The following is a 27,770-nucleotide window of genomic DNA, read 5'->3' on the forward strand; positions in this document are numbered from 1 at the left end:
TCTGTATTCATTAATTTATGATACAATGAACATTTTATTGTGATATGTTTGACCCGTAAGGCGTAAAAAATGTTCCAAACTTTTCCTATTAAAACACCGTGCTTTTCTGTACCATAGGTAGCGTTCTTTGTAGAGAATAAACTACTGAACAATCTACATTTGTTTAATATTTATTTCAGAAAGTCATGTCAATGAACAAATTGTTAGCTGCAGTAAAATGTAATATCATAATAGTAGATCTAGATATAGATCTAGAACAGATTCGTTTATGTCAAAATCCCATAACTGTATTGGTCTAGTAAAAAGTAATTCAGTCTAGTGATTTTTTTTACACTTACTGGTCCGAATGTCCACTGCTCCAAAAAGTTATTCATGAAGACTGCTGAACATAAAATTACATATGTTAATTTGGCTGATATAAGTCAATGAAATTATTAAATCTAAAGTTTTCTAAAAAATAGTACTCATGGCTCAAAGAATTGTTATGTTGTTTAACAAGATGAAGTAAACTAATGATCTATATTGGTGTCATCTACTGATCAGTTTGATGATGAGATAATGTTCAATTCAAGTTTTAAATGATTATTGCTTTTGTCTTGTTAATAGGTTTACACCATGAGTGTTCAAGTGTCAGACTCCATATTCATCAATTCGACCAATGTGACCATCAACATTCTGGACTCCAATGACAACCCACCTGTTGTCCAGGACTACTCTTATACCAACATCACTGAAAACGATAACTCTGTGGTTGGAAAGCTTGTAACTGTACGTTTGCCAATTTTTGAACTCAATTGCTGATATCCTTTGCACTGCATGATGACGATTAAATTCTTGATCGATTCGACATGCATGACTTGAAAATCATTTATCACCAATGTATCACTGTTTCTGTTCATTTTAAGCAAATGTCTTTTTGTTTTGGAAGATGCAATGATAATCATCAAGGATCACTTTTGAATATTTGATATTGTGCACATTATTTGCTGCCCATTTAGATTCCATTTTTTTCTTCAGATCAAAGTTACAGACAAAGACAACGACGGGGTAAACACATTTTTCTACAGTCTCCGTTTCTCAGACAGTCTAAGTCAAAATTTCTTTGCCATCAGTTCAAATGGAGATTTAAGTATTATAAAGGCATTGGACAGAGATTTCCCAGATGGGCTTGCTGAATTCAAGTTCACAGTTGAGGTGCGTGATGCTCCGTTAGATAAGAACCCCCTCTATGGGTACGGTGAGGTCACTATTCGACCCATTGATGTCAATGACAAAGCTCCTGAATTCCCAACGGAAGCAATGCAAATGACTGTAAGAGAGGAACTGCGACCACGTAAGTAACAATTTAAAACCATGCTTTACATGAATAAAATAGAATCCAATTATTATTTATATGAAATATGTTTTTAACTAGAATATTCACTGAATACTTGGATCTGTGATATTCACCCAAATGTCCCTGTCTATGTCCATGTAATGATCAAGTTAAGGTTAACATTCAACATATTGCTATTGTTTCTACTCAAATGAAACTTGTCACGTATGTTTGGGGTAATTATTTGAGGGCGCTGACAAAGTTCTCTTACTCTGCATTTAGCAGAAGCATGCCTTTTTCACCGCTTTGAAATTTGCTTGAGTTGAACATGCAACATCTCCATATCTCCATACACACCTTGAATTTTGACTAAAAATGTCAAATACAGTTATTGTCTGTATGAACATTAATTTACTGAGACCTATAACTGTCACCGTCATTTTAACAGGGTTAGGCCAACATTTTTTATTAAAATGATTTTCGGATTTTTTTCTTAAAGTGTCTGGTAGGAGGACGGAAAAAAAAAAGAAAAAAAGATGGTTGACCAAATATGCACTCATTTTAAAAATGTTATGGTATGAAGTTCTTTTTACTAAGCAACCACAGTGATTTTTTTCAAACATGCTGATGTGCAAAATGATCATAATCAGACTGTAGGTCTTGATTTGCAGTTTTTAAATTGGTTTGAATTTAAAAAATATCTTTACTATATAGATATAAGTTCAAAAGTTATGCAATCTTTTCAATTGTCTATAATAAACTTTTTGGTGATTTTTTTAATGGGGTTTTTTCACAAGGAATCCATATGTTGCATTAAAAATACTTTATCTCCACAAACATCCAATAAGCTATTGAGGTTTAAAAGAATCATTTATAGTTTATTGTCCAGTAAAAATTAATACCGCAGACAAATACAAATAGCATAATAAAACGCTTTTCAGGGGTTTCACTGGCCCCAAAAAAGTTGTCGCCACTTTATCGCAGTGTGAAAACCGCCCGTAATTCAAACTTAATCAAAAAGGACAATCAAATAAGGAACCTTACTACATTAATGAATAATGGCATTTACTATATTTTTATTACTCTGAGAAGTATGTTAATACATAAATAACAATAAGTACCTTCATAAGTCTTAATATTAAAAGCTTTTTTTATATATAAATATCATTTTTTTCACTTGATAAACCAGATAACCAACATTATATAATAACGTTAACAATAATGTAACAGTATGCTGCATAAATGTTTCAGAATTATTTATTAAAACCTAGAATCACACAAATATATATCATCTGAAAGGAAAAATAAATCAAACATCAGAAAATAAAGCATATTAATTCAAATTGTTAAACAGTTTATACATTTGGTCATTTGGACATGATATACATCAACTTCTGTTTATTATCAAATTTCACAAATTCTAAAACAACAACTTTTGTTAAAAGGTTTTCTGTTAGTTGGGGTGGTTGATTTCCAGGTTCAATTAAATGAATATGTTTTCACATCTTTTTCTTGACAGAAAGACCCAGGATAATTGCCACCATCCATTCTTGTTGTCTGAAATAACACAAAACATATTTGTACAAACTATATACAACAAATCAACACATAAATGTCACTATCTTTATATATGTTGGAATTTTAACATATCCGAAATATAGTGCATCGAGTGAAGGACTTACTTTTGATTTCAGAAATAGTTGGTATCTTAATTAAAATATATCGTTCCCAGAACATTTAAATAATGGAACTGTTAAACACAATGCTCACATTAAATCAATACCTGTTGAAACAAGTTAACATGTGTTTTTGTCATGGTATTGATTAAAGAAATAGCGTCCCTAATAATCGTTATAATTATTGATCTTCGTGACAGTTTATCCCAGGATAACATAATTGATAGTTAAATATCATAAAGGAGCTGTTGATCCGATAATAACCCCCATAAACTTGACTATTTTATTTGGACATTCATGGTTTGAAATCGTTTAAGAAACTGTTGATTTTGCAATTTTGAACTTTTGGTACGAACCAGTTCGGAACAAAACCAAAGTTTAGTACCCATTGAAAAAAAAAAAAAAAAACACATATTATATGCACAAATTCGTCACTACAACTACATTAAACAACACATAAAATTTTATTCTTCCTAAATATGACCGTATTTGTGCGTAAAATATGGAATGTTTAAAGTTGATAGGCGTAAATGGGTTTCGCATTTCGAGCACCTGTTAAATTAAAATCGTTCTTATTGCTTTCATAATATTTTTTAGTCATTTTAATACTATCAATTTTATAAAATTGTAAAGAAATAATAAAATATTTACTTACAAATCAATTGCATTCAGGATTTTATTTGACGGTTGCATAATTATTCGTAAATTAGCAGACTTTGCTGATGAAAGCGTTGTAGCGTTCATCAACTTCTTGCACAAACAATGATGGCGTAGCTGTTGGTAAATTCCAGCACATGTACATGATGAATGTGGGTAATTGAAACTGGGTTAGTTATGATGATTTATAACGCATTTGAACTTTTTCTAAAACCCGGCAAGCGTTTCGTGTTTAAAAGCCACCTTTTGGCATCCGAAAAAAAAAAGATTTAAAATTTTTTTTTTTTTGGTTTTGTCAAAAATCGGAGTCAGCGGGTCCGAAAATCATTTTATTAAAAAATTCTGGCCTTATGCCTTTTTGGTACTTATAAAGTCGGGCTTAACTTTGCAAGTTGAAATTAAGGTCGAAGTTTGCATGCCACAAGTAACTATACATATCTCTGTAACTACAATAGATATTTAATTCAAACTTCACACATGTCTTAAGAGGGATCACTCATGAAGGCCTATAACTCAGACCTGCAGTTGAGCAGAATTATGCCCCTTTTCCTACTTAAAAAGCTTTTCATGGAACAATTGTATATCTCTATGTCTACCTCTGACATTGAAATGTACGTATGTACTTATGTTCTGAATTAATTTGTTAAAAAATCCATCAAAGACTTAATTTTAAACATTCTTATATCTTGATTATTCCCCCTTTTGTTCATAGAAAAGTCAGGTTAAGGTTTGCTTGCAAGTTTAAATTCATGTTAAAATTTGCATGCAATATGTTCATGTCTCTGTTATTACTAAAGATATTTAACTGAAACTTTACACATGTCTTGGGGATCATAATTTATGTGTGTGTCACCGAAGCCCAATAACTCTGAGCTGCAAAATGAGTGAAATTATGACCCTTTCATACATTTAGTACAAATGTACTTGGGTGATTCAGTTAAGTGTTTGAACGCAATAACTCCAATGTCTAGCTGACATGCAGACCAGTTGGGTAAAGATCATTGATGGTAATCTTGATACATGTATAAAGTTTGCTCAACATCCTTTAGGATGGGGATATTGTGCTGCAAAGATGGAGTAGATCACTGTTATAAAAATAGAAAAAGTGTTTCTGCTTGATTAGCTTTGATGGAGGTGTATTGTGATGTAAATTTGTTTATAGGTAACATACATGCAACCCCATGGGTTTTAACTGAGTTAAGGGCTTGTTTTATCTATGTCATTTTTACATAACAAAGAAAAACGTTTTTTTTTCTCAATGGAATCTGATCAATAATGGTAGAATGGATGGAGGTTTTACTCTGTCATTTTGTGTATATGTAGCCTATTTGCAGACCTTACTTTCAAAACTATCTCATAAATAATTGAACGTCTAGTTTCTTGGCATGTTCATATTTCTTGCTTAAATTGTAAAATGTTCAGCTTTAATTTTATATTTACTATATGACCTACAATTACTCAACTTTAAATATGTCTTTGGGGTCATTAGATCAGTTGACTGACAGAAAAATGTACATTACCCCATCCAGACTAGTCAAAAACGCTGTCTTGGGGCAGGGTTTTTTCTGTTTTATGGAGATGTGTTGTACAAATTTTGTTTACTGCAAGTTGTGATTGGACTATGTACATGTATTTAAGGCCATCCGATGAGCATTTGTCAATTATGAACACTGACACCTTGCCCATTCATTCCAGCTGTGGATCTTGGAAAGGTTGGGGTCGTGGACTACGATGACCCTCTCCTTGACAACAGCAAGTTTGACCTGGAAATCATAAGTCAGTCACCAGAGCCAAATCAGGTGCACTTCACTCTGTCTGGAACATCTATTCAAACAAATAGCATCCTGGACAGGGAGAGAGTTGATAAGTACTTCCTCACAATGAAGGCTGTTGATAGAGGAACTCCCAAACAAACTGGGTCCGGAACGTTGACTATTACTGTTGAAGACTATAATGACAATGCACCAAAATTTAATCAGACCTACAGGTTTGTCCTGTCAGAGCACCAAAGGGAAGGTACGGTTATTTTCATAAAAAAAACAACTCTGTACATTGAAAGTTATATAAGTGTGGATCTAAAGGTACACATATTTTCTTTTTTACCCAGTTAACTGTTACATTAAAAAAGATACAATTTTAATCCTTATTACTGTCACTTTATGTATAAATGAATTGTCCTTATAGGTGAAGTTGGTAGAATCCAAGCCTTTGACGCTGACATTGGTGTCAACGCCGAGCTGACATATTCTCTTGATGACGCCTCTTTCACATACTTCGAAATGAACCAGGATCGGAAAACAAACCAAGGAGTTCTCACAATTTTTAAGGTAACGTTTCAAACCAGTTTTTAGAAACTGTTAAACTTGTTTGCAGCAATTGTAGCATTTAAAATTATCTGTTTGTTATGTTGCAAAACAATCATTTAAATGACCGAATATGAGACAGCAGAATTGAACTAATTATCTAATAATCTTCAACAATATGAAATGTCTTTGAATGTCATTACAACAGGTAATTAACTGAAAATTGTGATCATCTTGTATCTGGGTCAAAGAAGTTAACACCAACATTTATTTTCCACTTTTCTGTTACTTTTTAGCTCACCTGAGCACAACGTGCTTATGGTGAGCTTTTGTGATCGCCTTTTGTCCATCGTGTGTCATGCGCCGTCAACATTTGCCTTGTTTACTCTCTAGAGGCCACATTTATTGTCCAATCTTCATGAAATTTCGTCAGAAGATTGGTCTCAATGATATCTTGGATGAGTTTGAAAATGGTTATGTTTGCTTGAAAAACATGGCTGCCAAGGGGCGGGGCATTTTTACTAATATGGCTATAGTAAAATCTTGTTAACACTCTAGAGGCCACATTTATTGTCTGATCTTCATGAAACTTGGTCAGAAGATTCATCCCGATAATATCTTGGAAGTTTTATAAAATGATGCCGGTTGGTTGAAAAACATGGCTGCCAGGGGGCGGGGCATTTTTCCTTATATGGCTATAGTAAAACCTTGTTAACACTTTAAAGGCTACATTTATTTTCTGATCTTCATGATACTTGTTCAGAAGATTTGTCCCAAAAATATCTTGTTATCTCAAGTGAGCGACTTTGGGCCTTTGAGGCCCTCTTGTATACTTTTTAAAACAAAGGCTGTTGTTTGAAATTTCCTGCATAGAATCATGTTTTAACCATTCTTTTATAGCCTGTTGATTATGATGACCTAGACAATCTGCAAAGGAATTTTAACCTTACTGCAATTGTTGTTGATGCTGATCCCAATCACAAAGATCAGACCAGTATTCAGATAATTGTAACTGATTACAATGACGAGGTCCCAACGTTTGATAAAGCTCAGAAGTCTGTGACTGTTGCTGAAAATATGGCAGTAGGAACATCTGTTGCCCATTTTAATGCTACTGATCGGGATGTGAATCCAGAATACAAGAAGTTTGAGTAAGTTGAAAATATTTGTGTTTATTGCATATTTGAATGAAATATATGATAAAATATATAGCAAATTGAGATGTAAGATAGGTGTATTATACATATTAAATTTACAAACAATATTTTTACAGATACTACATTGCAAAGGCTACGGACAAGACCAAACGGTTCAGAATCAACCAGAATGGGGAGGTGTTTATTGAGAATCCTTTGGACTACGAAACAACTCCTACTCACATTCTTCACATCCTTGCTATTGACAACGTAAATGGTAAGATACAAAGTTTTTATGCCCCCGGTAGGGTGGCATATAGCATTTGAACTGTCTGTCCGTCCGTCCGTCCATCAGTCCGTCCAAAAATTTAACATTGGCCATAACTTTTTAATTATTGAAGATAGCAACTTGATATTTGGCATGCATGTGTATCTCATGGAGCGGCACTTTTTGAGTGGTGAAAGGTCAAGGTCATCCATCAAGGTCAAAGGTCAAATTTTGCAATATTGAAGATAGCAACTAGATATTTAAAATGCATGCGCATCTCATGGAGCTGCACATTTTTTAGTGGTGAAAGATCAAGGCCATCCTTCAAGGTCAAAGGTAAAATATATGGCTTCAAAGCGGGGCAGAAGGGGGCATTGTGTTTCTGACAAACACATCTCTTGTTTTACTTAAGTCAAACTCAGTAGTAAATTTTGATGTATGCAATAAATGACTGATGGGTAAATAACAAATCTGAAATGCTTGTACTGGGTTTGGGATGAAAATTATTTATAAATGCTCTTGGGACATGACCATGACAGTAATGATATAAGAAAATCTGACCACCTGTCTGTTTGTTGATACATGCTCTAGGATAAGCAAGCTTTGCAATACCTGAAAATAATCGGAAATGTTTGCAATATGATCAAATAAACGGAATTCATTATTGCTGTAAACTGTGCAAAAACTGTTATGCAGGATAATGGGCAAATATCTCAATAATGTACTCATATCTTCATTTCATTAGGGTCACCACAGAACACAGGCACAGCCACGCTGACGGTAACGGTGACTGACATCAACGACAACTACCCAGACTTTGCACAGAAAGAGCTGACAGGCAATCTGATGGAGAACCAGCAGTATAATGACGAAGAGATTCTCACCATCACTGCCACTGATGCAGATGGCCCGAACAATGGGGAACCCTTCCAGTTTGGCCTCAACTGCAGCTACCAAGGTGGCTCCCCACAGTGTAACTGCCAGCTGTCGGGCAGTGGCTGTCCTAGTGGCTCTAACAACCGCTTCAGTCTCACTGTGGACACCGGTGGGTATTAGTGGCATAGCTGTGTTGAACATCTAGAAACCTCGTCATTGTAGTTGTTTTGGTAGAATTATTATTCAAGTGTCACTTGGTCATGTTATCTGCATAATAATGTGAGTCGTGTTCTGATAAAACTGGGCATAATGCATGTGCGTAAAGTGTCGTCCCAGATTAGCCTGTGCAGTCCTAATGCAGGCTAATCAGGGACGACACTTTCCGCTTTAATGGTATTTTTTGTTTAAAGGAAGTCCCTTTTTACCGAAAATCTAGTTTAAGCGGAAAGTGTTGTCCGGGATTAGCCTGTGCGGACTGCACAGGCTAATCTGGGACGACACTTCACGCACATGCATTTAACCCATTTTTCTCAGAACGCAGCTCATGTCCTTTTGTTCCTGCACTATAACTGGTAATATTATTTATGATGAAGACCATCATTAAAACTTTTATTGAAGAAGTAAAATTATTCAGGCACTTAGTTATTATGTGTGTTTACTGTCCTCTGCAGCTGGTGATGGCAACCGTGGCACTGCTAAGTTGAGGGTCACTGGAAAATTTGACAGTGAATTCGAGCGAGTTGTCAAGTTACCCATCTGGATGTGTGACCTGCGAGGCTTAAACCGTCTAGATCATCAGTGTGGAATCCGCTACCTCAACATCAAAATCAATGACAAAAATGACAACACACATCGGGATGGAACACAGTCCATCACAGTCCATAATTACAAAGGTGGGAGTTGACCCTTTTTCAGAAGGCATATACTGTAATGTTATTTATTTCATGAGCAGTTTTATTTTGAATCTTCATTTAATTTTTAATAACATTTTTGCTAAAATATTCACAGGATAGTATGTGCTAATGTTGGCTCTTGCAGAATGCTCTTACTTGTTAAAGTAAACATACAACATTCACCATACCTCTGTTTTTACCATAGGTATTCAAATGAAACTTCACACATGTTTGGTGTTAATGTGCAAGGTCACTGACAATGGTCCATATTTTAAATTTACAATTTTATTTCGTAAATTAGACTATATACAGGTAAGTCTCGTTTAATTTTGAAATTTAGCCTTATTATGCCCCTTTTTGTACTCAAACAATCAGTTAAGGTAAACACTCAACATCTCCATAGCATTGATTGTATTACATTCATTCAATGTAAACTTCACACGTGTGTTTAGGGTCTTTATTTGAGGTCAAGTATAAAGCCATGTTGATCTAATGAGGACTTGGATTAAAGATCATGGTGTTTTTAGGTCAATGTTTCTAAAAACTAGAAAACAAGTTTCAGCTCAATAGCTTTAATTTGGATGGAGGTTTTTTTTCTGTAATTTTGTGTTGGTAGCTATCATGCAGTTTTCATTTGGTATTGAACTCAGGGCCAGTGAGATCAAGGTAACTGTTAAAATAAATTGACAACATTCTGTTTGGTTTCTGGCCAATAAAGTAAGTCTCGAGGAAGGAAATATGCTGTTATTTTCTGTGTGGACTTCTTACATGTAGATCTTTCCTTCAAAGTTAATTAAAATCTGGTATATATAGAGAATAGTATGTGAGTTTTGGATAAAAATCAAGTTAATCATGTGAGGCCTGGAACCATGGTAGAGTGAGGCTTGCCACACGCTACCATGGTTTGAGCTGAGCATGATTAACCTGATCTTTATTCAATACTCGCATAATATTCTATTTATCCTATTATTTCCCTCTTTTTCAATTAATTAATATAAAATATTGCATTTTTGTACTTTTTTTTCAAAGTTGACATAATCAGTTTCTCCAATTTTTTGAAAAAAACAAATCGGATCTGAAAATAGCGTTTAACATGTGGTCATTAACTCTTCTAATGTTTGTTGTAGGATTATTTGGGAACTTTGTGATTGGGAAGGTAAATTCCTTTGACCTTGATGAGATTGATGATGATAAAGTTTATACTCTGATGGATGAGGCCCTAGCTGGAAAATTTGTCAGGTAAGTCAGTCAGTAGCAGTTATATCTATTGGCAATTCATGTTATTGTATAGTAGTTTAATATTTTAACTTTAATTCAAACGACATTTTAGTAAGGACTTTTATTTATAATTCTACATTCTATGAATGATTTCTTTCTTATAGGATTGATCCAACAAATGGAGAAATAACATTGAAGCCTAAGGTCCCTGAAATGAGTTTTGAGTTTAAAGTTGGTGTTAAAGATCAAAATAATGTTGGAAAGACCACCACAGTGCGTGTGACTGTCATTTACGTCACTGAAGATGCAGTCTTCAACTCAGGATCTGTTAGAATCAATGGTATGTATACAATTTACAGTTGTTTAATGCCAAGTTTTACTAAAAATTCAAGCAATTCTTTAACCCTTTACCACTTAGATACCTATTTTGATGCATTTGTGGTCCCTTAGACAGTTAAATTTAATTTAAGACCTTTTTTAACCAGGTTTTCCGAAGGAAAAAACTGGTTATTAGATTGGCGAATGCGGGCGGGCTGGCTGGCTGGCTGGCGGGCGGAACAAGCTTGTCCGGGCCATAACTTTGTCGTTCATTGTGACATTTTAAAATCATTTGGCACATTTGTTGACCATCATAAGACGGTGTGTCGCGCGAAAAAATTACGTCGATATCTCCAAGGTCAAGGTCACACTTTGAGTTCAAAGGTAAAAAATAGCCATAAATGAGCTTGTCTGGGCTATAACTATGTCATTTATTATGAGATTTTAAAATCATTTGGCACATTTGTTCACCATCATGGGACGGTGTGTCGCACGAAAGAATCACATCAATATCTCCAATGTCAAGGTCGCCATGACTAAAAATAGATTTATTTTAAAACAAACTTACGAAGGGGGTTAATTTTTTTTTTTCATTTCAAAAGTTAAGTTTGAGTTGTCTCCCATTATCAGATTTTTTTTCACAATGAAAACCTGGTTTTGTGACAATTTTGTCCCTTGTTACTAGATTCAAGTTTTAAAGGCTTCATTTCTAACCCTAAAATACTAATGAGCAGCAAGCAGCATAAAACATGAACAGACTGCAAGTTACTCGCAGGCTGTTCTGGTTTTAATCTGTCTGCTTATACCCATTTTCACGTTGCTTCTGAGTGGGAAAGGTTTAATGCCACAATTTACTCAAAATTCAAGCAATTCTTTAATATACCAATTTAATGACTTAAGTCTAAGAATTGTGCGGTGAATACGGGCCCAGGTATTGTGTCCAAAAGATAAGATAAGCTATTTTAATTAGATAGTGATGCACAGATACTCACATATATACAAGTATGCCTAAAAGACTAATAGACATGACTTCCGATGGTATTGCTGTTGCCGATATGAAATTTTATAGGCATTTAAGTCCAAACAAGAACTAAGTATTGGCTCACAGTGTGTTTGTGTATAAAATACTGTGAATGTATTATTAAAAAGGCAGATTCCTGCACATACAAAAAATGTTGCTCATAATCATTTGAGCCACATGCTGGTTAATCAGGACTTAATGCATGAGCATGAAGTGTGGTCCTAGATAAGCATGTGCAGTCTGTACAGCCAAAATCTGGGACAACACTTTCCGCCTAAACCAGATTTTTGTGTAGAAGAGACTTGAAGCAAAAAAAACCCATAAAAACGGAAAGAGATTTGCACAGTTTTCTCAGAAAGAGTCTTTTTTTTTACAGGCATCAGCCCAGCAGAGTTCCTGCGGCGTGAACCTGTTCAGGGCTCGAGCACACTGTACGAGGACAGTGCCTACATTAAGTTCCAGAAGCTGTTAGCCAAGAAACTGTACGGCTCGGACTCACAACCAGACATGGAGAAGGTACAAATGGTGAGCGTGATGGGTAACGCATCATACACAGACGTACGCTTTGCTGCCCATGGCTCTCCCTGGTACCAGAGCAGCAGGCTGGATGGCATCGTGACACAGAATAGAGCTAAGGTAACATAGGACTAATTATAAAAGGTATTAAAATGTGCCTATATAAATGGAAAATTATATGTTTGGATCTCAACATTTATTTCATGATTTCTTTACAGCCTGATACAAACAAAATATAACTAGTGAATAACTAGTGAATGCTTTGCAATATTCTATAAAAAAAAACATGATATGGCGTTGATGCATTTTACACAGTGGATCTTACTAATAGGGTTGTTAATAGACTCACTTAAACTTAATTGTATGTGATTGTTTGTTGATCAGTTTCAGTCAGATTTGTCAGATACACCTGCAACCAAAGCAGCCAAGATTGACATGGTGCCGATAGACATGTGTCGTTTTGAGACCTGCGAGGGTGGCGGATGTTTCAATGAGCTTGTAGTGAAAGACACACCAGTCAATGTGGGATCTGGGGCTTCATCATACGTGGGAGTGAATACAAATGTCCTGGGGTCATGTGGCTGCAGGGCGACAAACTTCAGCGGTGAAATCAAATGTACCCCTGGATACTGTTACCATGGCGGCCAGTGTGTGCTTGACAACTGGGGGGTAGTGAGGTAAGACATTGATATATATGAGCCTCAATCTGTGAAAAGGGCTTTTTATGCATGTGTGGAAAGTATCATCCCAGATTAGCCTCTGCAGTTTGCACAGTCTGATCAGGGACGAGTCTCATAAACATTTCCAGCTCCTCTTGCAATATTGAATAATAGGCTTTGATCAAATTGACGTGGAAGTTTCCTAAAACCATGCACTAGATTTATGAGAAAGCACATGTTCAGCAGCCTTGGCTTACAGTTTGTGTGCTGATGGGTTGCCCTTCAATAATAAAATCAGTTCACTCTTTAAACAACAAGTAGAGTAGAGTGGTTTATACTAAAGTTAGTTAGTGATGCTTAACCCTTTCTCCAATAAGAAGCAAAGTGAAAATGGCTTTTGCAACCAGCATAAAACCAGAACAGCCTGCGAGTAACTCACAGTCTGTTCAGGTTTTATGCTGTTTGCTTCTCATCAGTATCTAAGGGTTGGAAATGAAGCCTTTTAAATTTGAATCTTATAAGAAAGGTTTTTAAATAAATTTAACTTTCTTAGGGGCTACAAATGTTTAAAAATACGTATCTAAGTGGTAAAGGGTTAAAGACAGGTATACAATGTTTCAGTTGCAAGTGCCCTGATGGTTTTGAGGGGCCACGTTGTCAGAAACTACGTCAGAGCTTTAACGGTACCGGATATGCCCTGTACAAGCAACTGGAGCAGTGTGCAGCTTCTAGAACCAGCATAGAAATACTGACATCCAAGCTGAACCAGCTGATCCTGTACAATGGGCCCATTTCCGTGTTGGAGCCAGTGGACCCTACAGACTTTGTGCTCCTAGAGCTTGTGGATGGGTACCCTCGCTTGCGTATCGACCATGGAACAGGGGAGGTCACCTTGCAGCTGACTGGCAGGTCCAAGAGGCGTCTCAACGATGATACCTGGCACAGAATTGACATTTTCAGGGATAAAAAGGTGGGTTTAATGTATAAATACTTGTTTTGTACCAACTTTTTGCAACAAATCTTAGTAATGTTAAATATAAGAAAATTGGCAGTATTTATTAATAACTTTCTCAGTTTTTATCCTAATGATGTTCAGAATTATACCATTGCAGATGTGTATTCCTATTTTCAGTTTCTTATAAGCACTTTTCTTTCACACCAAACATGCCTCACACTAAATTAAGATCAATTATTTCTAAATGTGGAGTATGTCTCACAGATATCTGTAATTTATTTATGAACTCACAGTGATTTTGCAATAACAAAGTTAAGCTGTTATTGTATTTATTGATTTAAATGAAACAAGATGCCTTAACTGTTTCTCCCTTTAGGTTGTAAATTTAAAGAAACTGAGTTTAAAAAAAAGATTTATACATAATAAAATAACAACTAAGGTTGATAAAACTGCAATGGCTGTTTAATTGTTTAGTTTTCACACATTTGCAAGTAAACAAAATGGATATAAGCAACTGGATTCAATGATCACCCTTGGGCATGAACCATATTTCAGAATGTAAGAATGGTGGTGGATCATTGCATCAACTCGGTCAGAAATGGCAGCGTAGAGGACAGGTCGGATTGTGAAGCGTCTGGCTACACTCGTGGTGAAAACATTTATTTGAATGTAGCCCAGGTTCTACAGTTAGGTGGTGTACTTAGCACGCCATCGTATCCAGCCAACATAATGGGCGACAAGTTCACTGGCTGCATGAGGAATCTTGTTCACAATGCCGAGGTAGGTCCAATGAAACAAAGACAGTATTGTGTTCATGAAATTACTTGTACTTGAGTTAGATAACAAGACTTGACCTGATAGTTCTAGGCTGTTTGGTAAGCGCAGTGGTTGGGACATGAGATACAATTCTTGGGAAGTTGTGAGCTTGGTTGGTGGTTCTATACAAGGAAATTAATACTCATATCAGGTCTTGCTAAATATGAAGGAACAGTTACATTTCATTGTTACCTAAAATAACAAAGTTGTTATAAAAAATATCTTGTTATTAACCATGCAAAATGTTAATAATTTAATTATTACTTTATAATATATACTAAGCATGGGTTTTGGATCTAAAAAAAATTACTTGTTTTTCAAATTGCCTACATCAAAAACTAGTTTTTTTATGTATGTAAGTTTCTATGCTCCCCCGAAATTCATTTTGGGGGGAGCATATAGTCGCCGCTTCGTCTGTCAGTCTGTGTGTCCGTCCGTGCACAATTTTTGTCAGGGCTATTTCTCAGCAACTAATGACCAGAATTCAATGAAACTTTATGGGAAGCTTCACTACCAAGAGGAGATTTGCATATTATCAGCGGGTTCTGGTCGGATGATTTTTCACAGAGTTATGGCCCTTTGAAATTTTCTATAAAAAAATTCTTGTCCCCCCAACTACTGTGCCCTCAAGACGTTTCCTTTTATCTGAATATATAGTGCAATATTGTGGAAAAAAAACTTTGAGGAGCATCACCCGTCTCCGACAGTTTCTTGTTTTATGAAACGGTATACATTATGAGACAAATGTTGTTATTGCAGGTGTATGACCTCAGCACGGGTGGTCAGTTCCCGGGCAGTCAGGATGGATGTCCCCGTGAGGACGCAGCATGTGGGGAGGCGGGGTGTGGCAACGGTCAGTGTGAGGCAACCGGTGTGGCCGGCTCCCAGCTGATCGGCACCTGTGTCTGTAAACCTGGATGGAGAACATCCCCCTCACAGAAGTGTGATACGGGTAATTATAGGGACTTATAAATGTTGGACTATTTTATGCAGAAAAGTGTTGGTCGAATTGGGGCATTTATTCTCTTTTTGAATTTTACATTGACTTAAGACTAGTAGACTTAAAATTATTCACAATGCCTAAATGTTTGGTTTATCCAAAATTAGATATCATCATTAATGATTCCTACTAAGCATTATACAAAAATTGATGTTATATTTGAACACTATCAAGATACCCATATCACCCATACCTAATTTTGACCTTCACTTTGACCTACATTTGACTTGAACTAATTAAAGAGGTTTAATGTCATTGATTACTCAAAAAGACCTGGTTTTATCTAACATCATTAATGCTTACTACAATAATTTATATTTGCATGGATGATGTCCTTTACACAATCAACACATCAAAAACGTCTGACGACATATTGACATTGACCTATTTTTGGACTCTGTCTACATCTTGAAAAGTTCTGTGTTTTAGGGCAGAGATTTATTTCACCATTTAAGTCTCCATCAGGAAATGCTGGGCTTATTGCATGTGCATAAATTGTTGTCCCAGATTAGCCTGTGCAGTCCAATCGGGCTAGTTAGGGACAAAACTTTCCACCTAGACTGGATTTTTTTTAATAAGAGACTTCCTTTTAATGAAAAATTCTATAAAGGTTGAAAGGTCATCTCTGATTAGCATGTGGGAACTGCACAGGGTTATCTGGAATGACACTTTACGCACATGCATGAAGCCCAGTTTTCCATGTACATTCATTTCATGAACACATGTTGTCTATTTTATGTTTGCAGAGGTTACAGAGCTTTCCCTGAAGACCCAGAGCTTTGTAGACTGGCAGCTGTTAGCCACATTCAGCGCAGCGCTGAATCCTCGACAGATGGCGCTTCATTTCAGTTTTCGTACAAGAGATGATGCCGGCAAGGTTTTCTCCATTACTGATGCCTCAGACAGCTCAAAATACATTAAATCTAAGGTAGGCCTCCTTAAGAAATGATTGTTACTGACTTTGGAGCTGCTTATAATGCAACGTACAATAGCATAACAGTATTCATGTAATAAAATAAAAGCTGAAAAGGTCAAGATGCTTCAACTATGGCTATAACTATGCATGTTAGTCTTAGATAATTAACCCTTTAAGCGCTGGAACCGAATTTTGAAGGCCTTTGCAAACAGTTTGGCTCCAGATGAGACGCCACAGAACGTGGCGTCTCATCAGGATCCAAACTGTTTGCTATTCTGATACTATTCTTTGAAAAAAATCGAAGAAATGGCTAATTTTAGAAATTCAGCAGACGACATTTTAGCAGATGACAAATTTCCCAGCATGCAAAGGGTTAACAAATGAAAATTGAAGCTCAATAGTCTTCTCACTTCTCAATGAAGTTTAAATTGAGAACTCTTGATTCTTATTAGTCATATAAGTTTAGATTCAGAACTGTTGAAGAAAAATTACCTGCATTGTAATGTTCTTGTATTCAGATTGAGGGTGGACGACTGCTGGTGTCGTACAACCTAGGCGACGGAGAAATCATCATCCAGCTGTCAAACGTGCAGGTGAGCAATGGTCAGTACCACAATGTGACACTGGAGCGCTATGGCAAGGAGTTCATGCTGAAACTGGACAGCGGGGAGGGGCGCTACTACGCGGAGAGCCTTGGGCCGGTCAATGGCATGATGGAGTTCAAGACCCGGCAGGACCAGATCCACTCTGGGGCTAATGTCCTGTACACATCCGGACAAGGAGTGTTCAGTGGCGAGGATCTTGTCAGCAGTATGTACTGTAGTTCCATTATTATCAAGCGGTGGAATATGTTTAAGTTGTTATTGCCTAGCTGGGAAGGGGTAGACCTTTATAAGAGTTACTCTATAAATAAATTTGTTCTACATAATACATTTTTAAAGATAAATTCTTACACATAACCAGACATGTGATAGTGTTTTTTGCCTAAATCTGGATATCTGTCAAAATTTTCGAAACATTTAATTTCTTGACGGGACACCTGAAAAATAATCTTTCATTTCAGTTTGTAATGAAAAATTAACACACAAATCACTTACTTTCTAAATCAAATTCTGTCTGGTAGTGATGATAATTTTGTTAAGAATGTCATCATGAACGCAAACGTTTGTCATTTTGTACTAGTATACAGTTAAATGAATGATAGGATATGATTTAATTGTCTGTCTAAAGATATTGATGCATTCAACACCCATCTGTGTTTGTACATTACTGAATGTCCACATATTTCAAATATGATATTTGGAACTGTTTTTTTTTTCAATTGTAACGACATATAGACATGTGAATTTAAATTTAGATTAAATGCAACACATAAAAACTAAGTCTGAAAAAGGGCATAAGAAAAAGTTTGCTTTAAACCAAAAAGCTCTTCTCCCAAGTTATTCAAAAATAAAAGTACATCTAATAGTACACATATAGCGACATATATTGCAGCAATAAGCATTTTCACTCTATTTTGATATTATATTAAGAGACTTTTGTCTTACGCGATCAGCGACGGCCTATTTCAGAGTATTTTCATGTCCAAATATTGGATTTAGCGAAATTTTGAAAATCTGCTGATTGTTTAGGGATTAACTTGATCTCCGATTTATCGTCAGTTTGATGTAATCAAAGAAAAGCCTCTTCCTTTAAGAAGCCATAAAACAACACTTTCTCGCCGATAAAATTGGGTTCCTTTGACTAACTCAGCATGCTAAACCAATTGCTTAATAGCTCATGCATAGCTCCACCCCTTGAATGATTTACTGAGAATAAAGGTGGAGTTAACGGTTAAGTTCACTACCCAATGAGCTGATATTGAACACTTGGTTCATGCATGTTCAATGCCAATTACTTGCAATCATAATCACTCAGCATAAGCTTTAAAACATTGAATAATTTTGTCTTGGCTTGTTCCGATATACCACCTTCCTGTACATTTCCCAAAAAATGGCGATCGTTTTTGTTTATGAAATTCTAAAAACAACATTTATCGTAAAAAAAAGTCAACAGTGTTTCGTTTGATTATTACAAGTTATACAATTGCGAGGTATTAATATGTTTTATATGTGCCAAGGTACTAGTCACTTGTAGCAAAGCTTTGGTTAATTTTTGACGAGGTCTTAAGTCTTTATTTATTTATTATCTATAATTTTGTGTAATATTTGTTTCCAGCGTGTCTGAAGGACTTCCGCTATGACAACAAGTGGTTCCCGCTGTCAGACGCGGAGGAGTCACAAAGCCCTGCGGCGATGGTGGTCCAACTAGCGAACACGGAGCAGGGCTGCAAGCGGGATGACTGCACCAACAGGTGCTCCCCGCCCTTTGTCTGTGTCCCACTCTGGGAGGACTTCTCATGCCAGTGAGTATGCACTGAAACAGGAAAAGCCCCAGAAGTGATGGATAAAAGTTATGCCTTGATGATGGATTTTATATTTTTATGCCCCCAAAGGAGGTATAGTGATCGGACTGTACGTCCGTCTGTCTGTCTGTAACACTTTGCGTTTAGGTTTCGAAAAATGCTCATAACTTCTATGTCACTTCAGATAGTAACTTGATATTTGGCATGCATGTGTATCTCATGGAGCTGCACATTTTGAGTGGTGAAAGATCAAGTTCAATGTCATCCTTAAAGTGACTGTCAACCGCGATTAACGAAAAAAGAAAAGTTCTAAACTACTGTATTATTTTACAATTATTAGTTTATATTGGTTAAAATATCACGACTGGTATATTACATAACTTGAAAAAGTTCATATTTTCAGTATATTCAGTTATAAAATTTTGCGAAAATAGGTGACATAACGATATACACACTATAAATAACGCAAGTAGATTGATCATTTTATATATAATATATACAATTTACTACGCATGCACAATTTGCATTCCTGGGTTTACCACGTGACGATGATGATCAATCTACTTGCGTTATTTATAGTTAACTGGTAGTTACCTGGTAGACATACCCAGTAAAATAATAATATTAAAAAAAAACAGTATTTTAGAACTTTTCTTTTTTCGTCAATCGCGGTTGACAGTCCCTTTAAAGGTCAAAGGTCAAAAAAACACATCCAATGGAAGTAATAAGCTTTAAAGGGAGAAGATTATCTGTACCTGCCAAATCATAAAGAAAATAAAAATCAAAGCGGCCAAAAAAGGCCCATGCTTTTTAGCCGGATTTTTTTCGAAAAAATCTCGGCTTATAGATTGATGCTGTCGGGCGGGCGGGGGGGCGGGCGGGCGGGCGGGGTGGCGGCGTGCTCGAAAATGTTATAGTTCTTATTTCATGGTATAACTTTGGTATGCTTGGACCTAGAGTCTTCAAACTTGACATGAAGGTTGGCCAGGATTAACAGATGACCACTGGTCATTTCAAGGTCATTCATTTGAAGGTCAAGGTCACTGTGACCTTCAATATAAAAAATGTTAAAGTTGTTATAACTTTGGTATGCTTGGACCTAGAGTCTTGAAACTTGACATGAAGGTTGGCCATAACTAGTTAGTAACCACTGGTCATTTCAAGGTCATTCATTTGAAGGTCAAGGTCACTGTGACCTTGAATGTAAAAATGTTAAAGTTCTTATTTCATGGTATAACTTTGGTATGCTTGGACCTAGAGTCTTCAAACTTGACATGAAGGTTGGCCAGGATTAACAGATGACCACTGGTCATTTCAAGGTCATTCATTTGAAGGTGAAGGTCACTGTGACCTTCAATATAAAAATGTTAAAGTTGTTATAACTTTGGTATGCTTGGACCTAGAGTCTTGAAACTTGACATGAAGGTTGGCCAGAACTAGTAAGTAACCACTGGACATTTCAAGGTCATTCATTTGAAGGTCAAGGTCACTGTGACCTTGAATGTAAAAATGTTAAAGTTGTTATAACTTTGGTATGCTTGGACCTAGAGTCTTGAAACTTGACATGAAGGTTGGCCAGAACTAGTAAGTAACCACTGGACATTTCAAGGTCATTCATTTGAAGGTCAAGGTCACTGTGACCTTGAATGTAAAAATGTTAAAGTTCTTATTTCATGTTATAACTTTTGGTATGCTTGTACCTAGAGTCTTCAAACTTGAAATAAAGATTGGCCAGTACTAGAAGATGACCACTGGTCATTTCAAGGTCATTCATTTGAAGGTCAAGGTCACTGTGACCTTAAATGTTAAAATGTTAAAATTGTTATAACTTTGGTATGCTTGGACATAGAGTCTTCAAACTTGACATGAAGGTTTGCAAGCACACTTAGATGACCACTGGTCATTTCAAGGTCATTCATTCTAAGGTCAAGGTCACTGTGACCTTGAATGTAAAAATGTTAAAGTTCTTATAACTTTGGTAGGTAAAAATGTTAAAGTTCTTATTCCATGTTATAACTTTGGTATGCTTGTACAAAAACACGAAAGGTACTTTCCTGTCATTTAAATCAAAAATCCGGCTTCAATGCGGTCATCTCCGACCGCGGAACTCTTGTATGAAATGATGAAATCTCGCTTTAGTGACAGATTGAATATGTAAAGATCATTTTGTATGATAATTTCCATATTTATCTTACTCATGCTTTTATGAAATGATGAAATCTCGCTGTAGTGACAGATTGAATATGTAAGGATCATTTTCACATAGAAGAGTTTTCATGCGATAATATCAAATCCAAATTCATGCTCTGTATAACTGCTGAATGATTGAACACCGTCATTAGTTTTCTTTTTGTGTTCATCTAAATTCCAAATACATGCTCTGTATAACTGCTGAATGATTGAACACCGTCATAAGTTTTCTTTTTGTGTTCATCTTAATTCCAAATAAATGCTCTGTATAACTGCTGAATGATTGAACACCATCATATGTTGTTTTTTTGTGTTCATCTAAATTCCAAATACATGCTCTGTATAACTGATGAATGATTGAACACCGTCATTAGTTTTCTTTTTGTGTTCATCTTATTGAGATTGGTGTCCATTCTTTAGAGAGATTTCTCCATGCAATCATACAACTTTTAACCCTTTGCATGCTGGGAAATTTGTAGTCTGCTAAAATGTTGTCTGCTGAATTTCTAAAATCAGCATTTTCTTCGATTTTTTTTTCCACAGAATACTATCAGAATGGCAAACAGTTTGGATCCTGATGAGACACCACATTCTGTGGCGTCTCATCTGGATCCAAACTGTTTGCGAAGGCTTTCCAGCACTGAAAGAGTTAATGTACTGGATTATTCTGTTTGCTTTATTCATGTCTATATTGGTATCTTTGTTTTATAACTTTACATCGATTGTTTTTAACTTTAGATGCCCGGAGCATTACGAGAAAAACAACAACCAGTGCCTTGTTATCGACTATTGTTCACGTGACTCGCCATGTATTGGTGGAACATGTTTAAACAACGTACCACCTAAGGCAGGAGAACAGCCTTTCAAAGTATATTCATGTTGGATGTTTAGTTCTTTGAAGATCCTTCTTTGTTTTCAAACTGTTTTTATTCTTGCTTAGCTTACTTCTGTTTTGATTGCAATATCTTTATAATAATAAAACATAATATGAGTTGTTTATTTCTTGTTAAGCTTTAATATTTATTTACAAGATGCATATTTTCTATTGAAAACATTATTATAGTGCTTACATAGCAGTTATTGAAATATACAGTTCAAGCAAAGTCTAATATTATTAATTAAAACCATGAAAACATTTGGCTGTATAAAACTGAAAAAAGTGAGTGTGCCAACTTTGAAAGGTGCCATGCTTGGCTTTCTGACTTGTGCTATTATTCATTGCTGACATAATTCCATGTGTGATTCTTGTCTTACGAATAAGATTGACCCTTGAAAATCAAATGTATTGATGCATGCAAATTGCAAGCTTTCCATTTCTTTTTGTGAGGTAAACTTATACATTGCTGCTCATTACTTTTCAGTGCACATGTACTGAAAAATGGTACGGACCACTGTGTCAGTGTCATCCGTCCCTGAACTCGGGAGGGGCTGTGTGCGCTATCACAACCAAGAAAGATGAGGCAGTGGCCAGTGCTACAGGAATGGCCATCGGCATAGCCCTTGGAATCCTCGTCTTGATAGGTAGACATGCCAGTCTCTACTCCCTTAGACATGCCAGTCTCTACTCGCTTAGACATGCCAGTCTCTACTCCCTTAGACATGCCAGTCTCTACTCCTTTAGACATGCCAGTCTCTACTCCCTTAGACATGCCAGTCTCTACTCCCTTAGAAACTTCATATTCCTAATGATTTTTTCATGCATTTCTTAACATTGTACAACCTATCTTATAGAAAAGTGTGTTTGTTTGATGTGTAACACTTTTCCTTGTTTGTATCTTCATTTTTGTTATTTTGCTTTGTTTTTAAATGTGATCAGTAAGAAAATTTAATGTTAACTACCATAGTTATTACGTCTTCCCTTATTCTACTGCATCGGGCATTTTTCTGCATTTTTTTGTAACCCTTGTCCCGTACTTTCGATTTGTGGTATTACTTAAGACTACTTGCTATCGCAAAAAGTCTTAAAGTGTAGACAAATATCAGTCACAATCCCTGCACAATATATTGTCCTTTGAGTTTTTGTGATATTTCATGTTTATTCATAGAATCGCCTTATTTAGTATAAATAACAGAATTTTAATGCAAGATTTCACATGTTATAGACTGAGCACCAAACAAGAACTGATATATTATCACATTGTTTTCATGGTTTTATTTCAGTGGCTATCATTCTAATTATTTACTGGGTGAGATGTAGAACTGCGGGCGGAGAAAAGGCACCATTGAATGATGATTATGATGACGACATTCGGGAGAACATCATGTACTATGATGAAGAAGGGGCTGGTAAGTGGGATGTTGAACAATAGAGTCGCTTTCTGAGAAAACTGGGCTTAATGCATGTGCGTACAGTGTTGTCCCATATTAGCCTGTGAGGACTGCACAGGCAAATCTGGGACGACACTTGACGCACATGCATTAGGCCAAGTTTTCTCAAAACCCGACTCAATATCAGTTTGTAGATAATGATATGAAATTACAATAGCTGTTTGTATATTTAATTATATGATTGTATATTTAATTATATGATTTGATTGTATCATATTGGCAGTCATACGGAACGTTTAAATAAGTACAATTCATTTTCATATTTGGATAAAAACAGACAAATGTTTATTTTAAAATAAGTCTGAACATAAAAACAGTGAAATCAGTAACACATGTTGTATTTTCACATACAATCATTCACATAGTAGAAAATAAAAATTATCAGTAAGCGTTATGCAATTTGTGTTGTCAACTTGTTTAGAACAACAAATAATTAAAAAAAAAATATATTGTGTGTAGTCATATGGGTAAATGTATATTTTAATATGTGAATGATGATAACAATTTGTTTATTTCACACAGGTGAAGAAGACCAGACTCGTTATGATCTCAGTCGGCTGCGCAAACCTGATGATGGTGATCACCACACGACGCCATGGGCTTACGCCCACAGGGAGAAGTCCAAACCCCTCGGAGGGGCACCCAGTGAGCGGCCGGACATCGGGGACTTCATCGGCGGTCGTCTTCAGGATGCTGATGAGGATCCCAGCTCGCCGCCGTTTGATGTCCCGCACAACTTTGAGTACGAGGGCGGGGGCAGTGATGCTGGCTCCCTCAGCTCTCTCAATACGTCAAGTTCTGGCGACCAGGATTATGACTATCTGAACGAGTGGGGACCCAAGTTTGCCAAGCTGGCTGATATGTACAATAATTATGATTCAGACTAGTGCGCAAGTGCTTTGGGACTAGATAGGTGCGCAAACTGCACGAGTGTTTTGTTGGTGATAAATATGCAGCTGTATGAGACAGACATTGTGATCTGAGTAATGTGTTTATATTTGTACATGTATTAAACCACAGTTCACTTATTATGGAAGGATTTGCATATTCCCTAACGTCTTTATGGTGTTTTAAACTTTTGCATTCCAAGAATGGCTATGTATTCCATGAAAATAATTCCATGTCTCAGTCATTACAACAAAATTCCATGCAGTGACATTCATCTAAAAATGGTGCAAAAGATGGATTTCTCTGTAGGAGTGTTTTATGCATGCATATCAAGTGAGTTTTAGAGACATATTTAATATGTAAATAATTCATAAAGAGTTTACTAAGTTTATATTTTTCAAATTGTTCAATGTAAATAATTATATACATCTAGATTTTGACTGTGTTGAATATAAATATACAGTTGTGGAAGTGCTGTGTTTAGATCTAGCCAGATAAGGTGGTGATTTCATTAACTGACTGCTTATGCTTTACTGAATTAGTGTGTTTCTAGTGTTTTCAACATAATGTTTTTAAAACAAACATGTTTGTTTGATTGTGTGTTTGTTTGTGCCAAGCATTTCTATTTACACAAAATCTAAATTGATCTTGTCTCACTGTTTAAATATGCAATTCATATATGTTGTGTTGTAATATATAGTTTGTTTGTATAGAGTTTTCATTTATTTGTTTATTCTAGGCAATGACTGCTGGTGTCACACTGCTTGGAAAACAATCTCTTTGGCTAATATTAACTAATGATTGGTAGGCTTATCTGTAGCTCTTCTAGATAGACCCTGTTTATTTAATGTGTTGGTTTTTTTTTCTCAAAATATACAAATTTTGACCATTTATGTCCCCTATAACAAAATTACAAATCCTTAAAACAGTTTGTTTGCTAACTTCATGATTCATATTACCATAAACCATTCAGCTGTTGTGATTTGTTTTCTTCTGAATTATACTAAATTGCCATTTCTGTATTATTGCAATTTCTTATTATTAAATAGTTATCAATTGTATATACATATCACTTGAATCCCAAATATAACATAATATATTGTTTTTAGCCAAATAGTAATTTGCTATGTTTATGATATCGATGAAATACCAATTAATAGAATAGAAGCCCCTTTAAACATTTCATTCAAACAGCATAACATAGATAGCATACTTATGGAATTAGACCCTGTAAAAAGTTTTTTTTCAACACAATCATTGTATAATAATTTGTGAACTGATAACAAAATTGTTTGTTTTACTTATTCCAGTTTACTAGATTTTGCTAGGTTTTGTATTACTTAGTGAATTATTTTTATACTTCTAATACCTATATTTCACCATTCCATTTTTTTGAAAGCTTTGATATTTTGTATCAGATTGTATATTTCGTCTTTGAATAATAATTCAAGTTAGTTACACAATGTCTTGTTATATATCTTGTTCTATTTTTTAGAATGACCATTGATACAAGGGTCAAGTTGACCTATACGTGTTGGCACAGAAAATCACATAGCTGGTAGTGCAAATATGAATTCTGAAATCAGTTGAAAATCATCATTTCGAACACTAAAGTTTCCCGCGCCACACAGTTCACGGATATAAAAATGGAAGGCGTTAGTGTGTGCTTGCATATTTGCATTTTTCCGTCCATCACACTCGTTATGTGCGAAAATATCATATTTGTATGTGATTTTCGACAAACTTTAACGGATGATAATCAGAAAGTGAGAGTGCTAGAACCCAAATTGCCCATGTTTCAAGATTGCGCTAATTTAAAGGAGTTATTTCATTTTTTTGAAAATTACCTGTAAAAGCTGGTGTTTGAAACAAAGTTCAGGTGTGATGTTTGCCTAACGTTAACCGAATACGTATCTGCGAGTTGATACTGCACATTGTCCAGGTTCAGGATAACGTTATTTTTAGCTCTGCGTTTTCGGAGAAAACCCGATGTAAAACCTTAACATTGGCTCTAAAATCAAATCTCTTCCACCTACAACTTTGAAACTTCATATGTAAATGCAGTTTGATGAGTTCTACACGCTACACCCATTTTGGGGTCACGAGGTCAAAGGTTAAGGTCATTGTGACCTCTAAAAAAATATGACAAGCTTTCATTTATTTATAACTGCACCCGTTGCCGAGCGTGGCAACCATTATGTGGGGCTCTTGTTAAATTTTTTTGCTCATTGTATAAAATGAAATATAATAGCTTCTGTGCGCAAATCATATATATTGCGTGCAATCTGCGTATAATTTTACAGAAACACTACCTCGAAAGTGCTACTGCAAATATTTTGTCATGGCTACACGTTAGCGTTTTTTAGAACGTTTTAAACTCGATCACACATTTTTTACTGTACTCTTTCGACAGCAACGCACTCGTCAAGATGGATATACGCTCTGTTAAAACGTATTAAAGTTTGGATTGAGGTATTATCGCAGTCTGATTTACTTTGAAATACTATATTATCAGCGCATGCCGAAACTCTGTTGTTTCTTATTACCGCGGCATATCCACACAAAATACCCAACCTAAGGTTTACTTTGTTTCTAATTTTTTATTTGATCTATTCTCTCCATATCGAGCGTTCGTCAAAAAACACCTTCTTTTTCAATCGTGATTTTTAGCTCGGCTGTTTTCGGAGAAAACCTGAGGTATTGTCATAGCCAGCTCGTCGCCCGGCGTCTGCAATCCGCAGTCTGCGTTGTGCTAAAACCTTAGCACATGCTCTAAAATCCACATACAACTTTGAAACTTCATATGTATATTTACATTGATTAGTTCTACACGCCACACCCATTTTTGGATCGCTAGGTCAAAAGTCAAGGTCACTTCTGACAAGCTTTCATTTATTCAAAACTGCACCCACAGCCGATCGTTGGCATCCGCTATGCGGTGCTCTTGTTCCATTTTGTTTTTCGGCGATTTGTGAAACTAACATTTTTCGTGGTCATTGCTGTATAAAATCGTTTTGAAATTAATTTAGCACAGTTGATGCTTACCTCGTTATTCTTAGTTCAGGTTCGTCCGAAGCTGACAATAATTTTGGCCGCGTATTTTGTAAATGCGTTCAGACATATTTCCTCTCTAATACTGAATTCAACCTTCGTTATTTTACATGATTGACTTGACTTGAAAAATAAATACATGCCAGTAATTTTAATAATGGATCAAATGGTGATTCTTAAACAATATCGTGGATCGATTTATTGGTTGTTTTTTCCCCGATATTCGTGATTCAACATTACCCGTAGATCGCCGAAAGATTGCTTTTACGTTTCTGACATTTTTAAGTTTTGGGGTTAATGCAATTCATTCATTGATAACTAACCATCAATGATTGAAAGTTTGGCAATAATTGTACCGTATATAAA

At 35.8% G+C, this 27,770-nt stretch overlaps 1 protein-coding gene across 1 annotated transcript in view; it reads left to right on the forward strand.

Moving 5' to 3' along the window:
• LOC127834575 (neural-cadherin-like) overlaps positions 1–25,816 on the forward strand; it is a 47,955-nt gene extending 22,139 nt beyond the window's left edge. The window contains exons 15-36 of the mRNA XM_052360560.1: positions 607–768; positions 1,018–1,333; positions 5,344–5,664; positions 5,833–5,975; positions 6,852–7,102; positions 7,225–7,364; positions 8,101–8,400; positions 8,903–9,124; positions 10,252–10,363; positions 10,507–10,682; positions 12,058–12,317; positions 12,582–12,874; positions 13,478–13,826; positions 14,367–14,591; positions 15,387–15,579; positions 16,374–16,555; positions 17,062–17,353; positions 18,761–18,947; positions 21,876–22,005; positions 22,499–22,658; positions 23,298–23,423; positions 23,988–25,816. Of these exons, the coding sequence (XP_052216520.1) occupies positions 607–768; positions 1,018–1,333; positions 5,344–5,664; positions 5,833–5,975; positions 6,852–7,102; positions 7,225–7,364; positions 8,101–8,400; positions 8,903–9,124; positions 10,252–10,363; positions 10,507–10,682; positions 12,058–12,317; positions 12,582–12,874; positions 13,478–13,826; positions 14,367–14,591; positions 15,387–15,579; positions 16,374–16,555; positions 17,062–17,353; positions 18,761–18,947; positions 21,876–22,005; positions 22,499–22,658; positions 23,298–23,423; positions 23,988–24,352 (4,905 nt within the window). The 3' untranslated portion in view covers positions 24,353–25,816. The remainder of the gene's footprint in view (positions 1–606; positions 769–1,017; positions 1,334–5,343; positions 5,665–5,832; positions 5,976–6,851; positions 7,103–7,224; positions 7,365–8,100; positions 8,401–8,902; positions 9,125–10,251; positions 10,364–10,506; positions 10,683–12,057; positions 12,318–12,581; positions 12,875–13,477; positions 13,827–14,366; positions 14,592–15,386; positions 15,580–16,373; positions 16,556–17,061; positions 17,354–18,760; positions 18,948–21,875; positions 22,006–22,498; positions 22,659–23,297; positions 23,424–23,987) is intronic.
• Positions 25,817–27,770: the final 1,954 nt, after the last annotated feature.

This window comes from Dreissena polymorpha, chromosome 1 (assembly GCF_020536995.1).
Source record: "Dreissena polymorpha isolate Duluth1 chromosome 1, UMN_Dpol_1.0, whole genome shotgun sequence".
In the NCBI taxonomy this organism is placed as follows: domain Eukaryota; kingdom Metazoa; phylum Mollusca; class Bivalvia; order Myida; family Dreissenidae; genus Dreissena; species Dreissena polymorpha.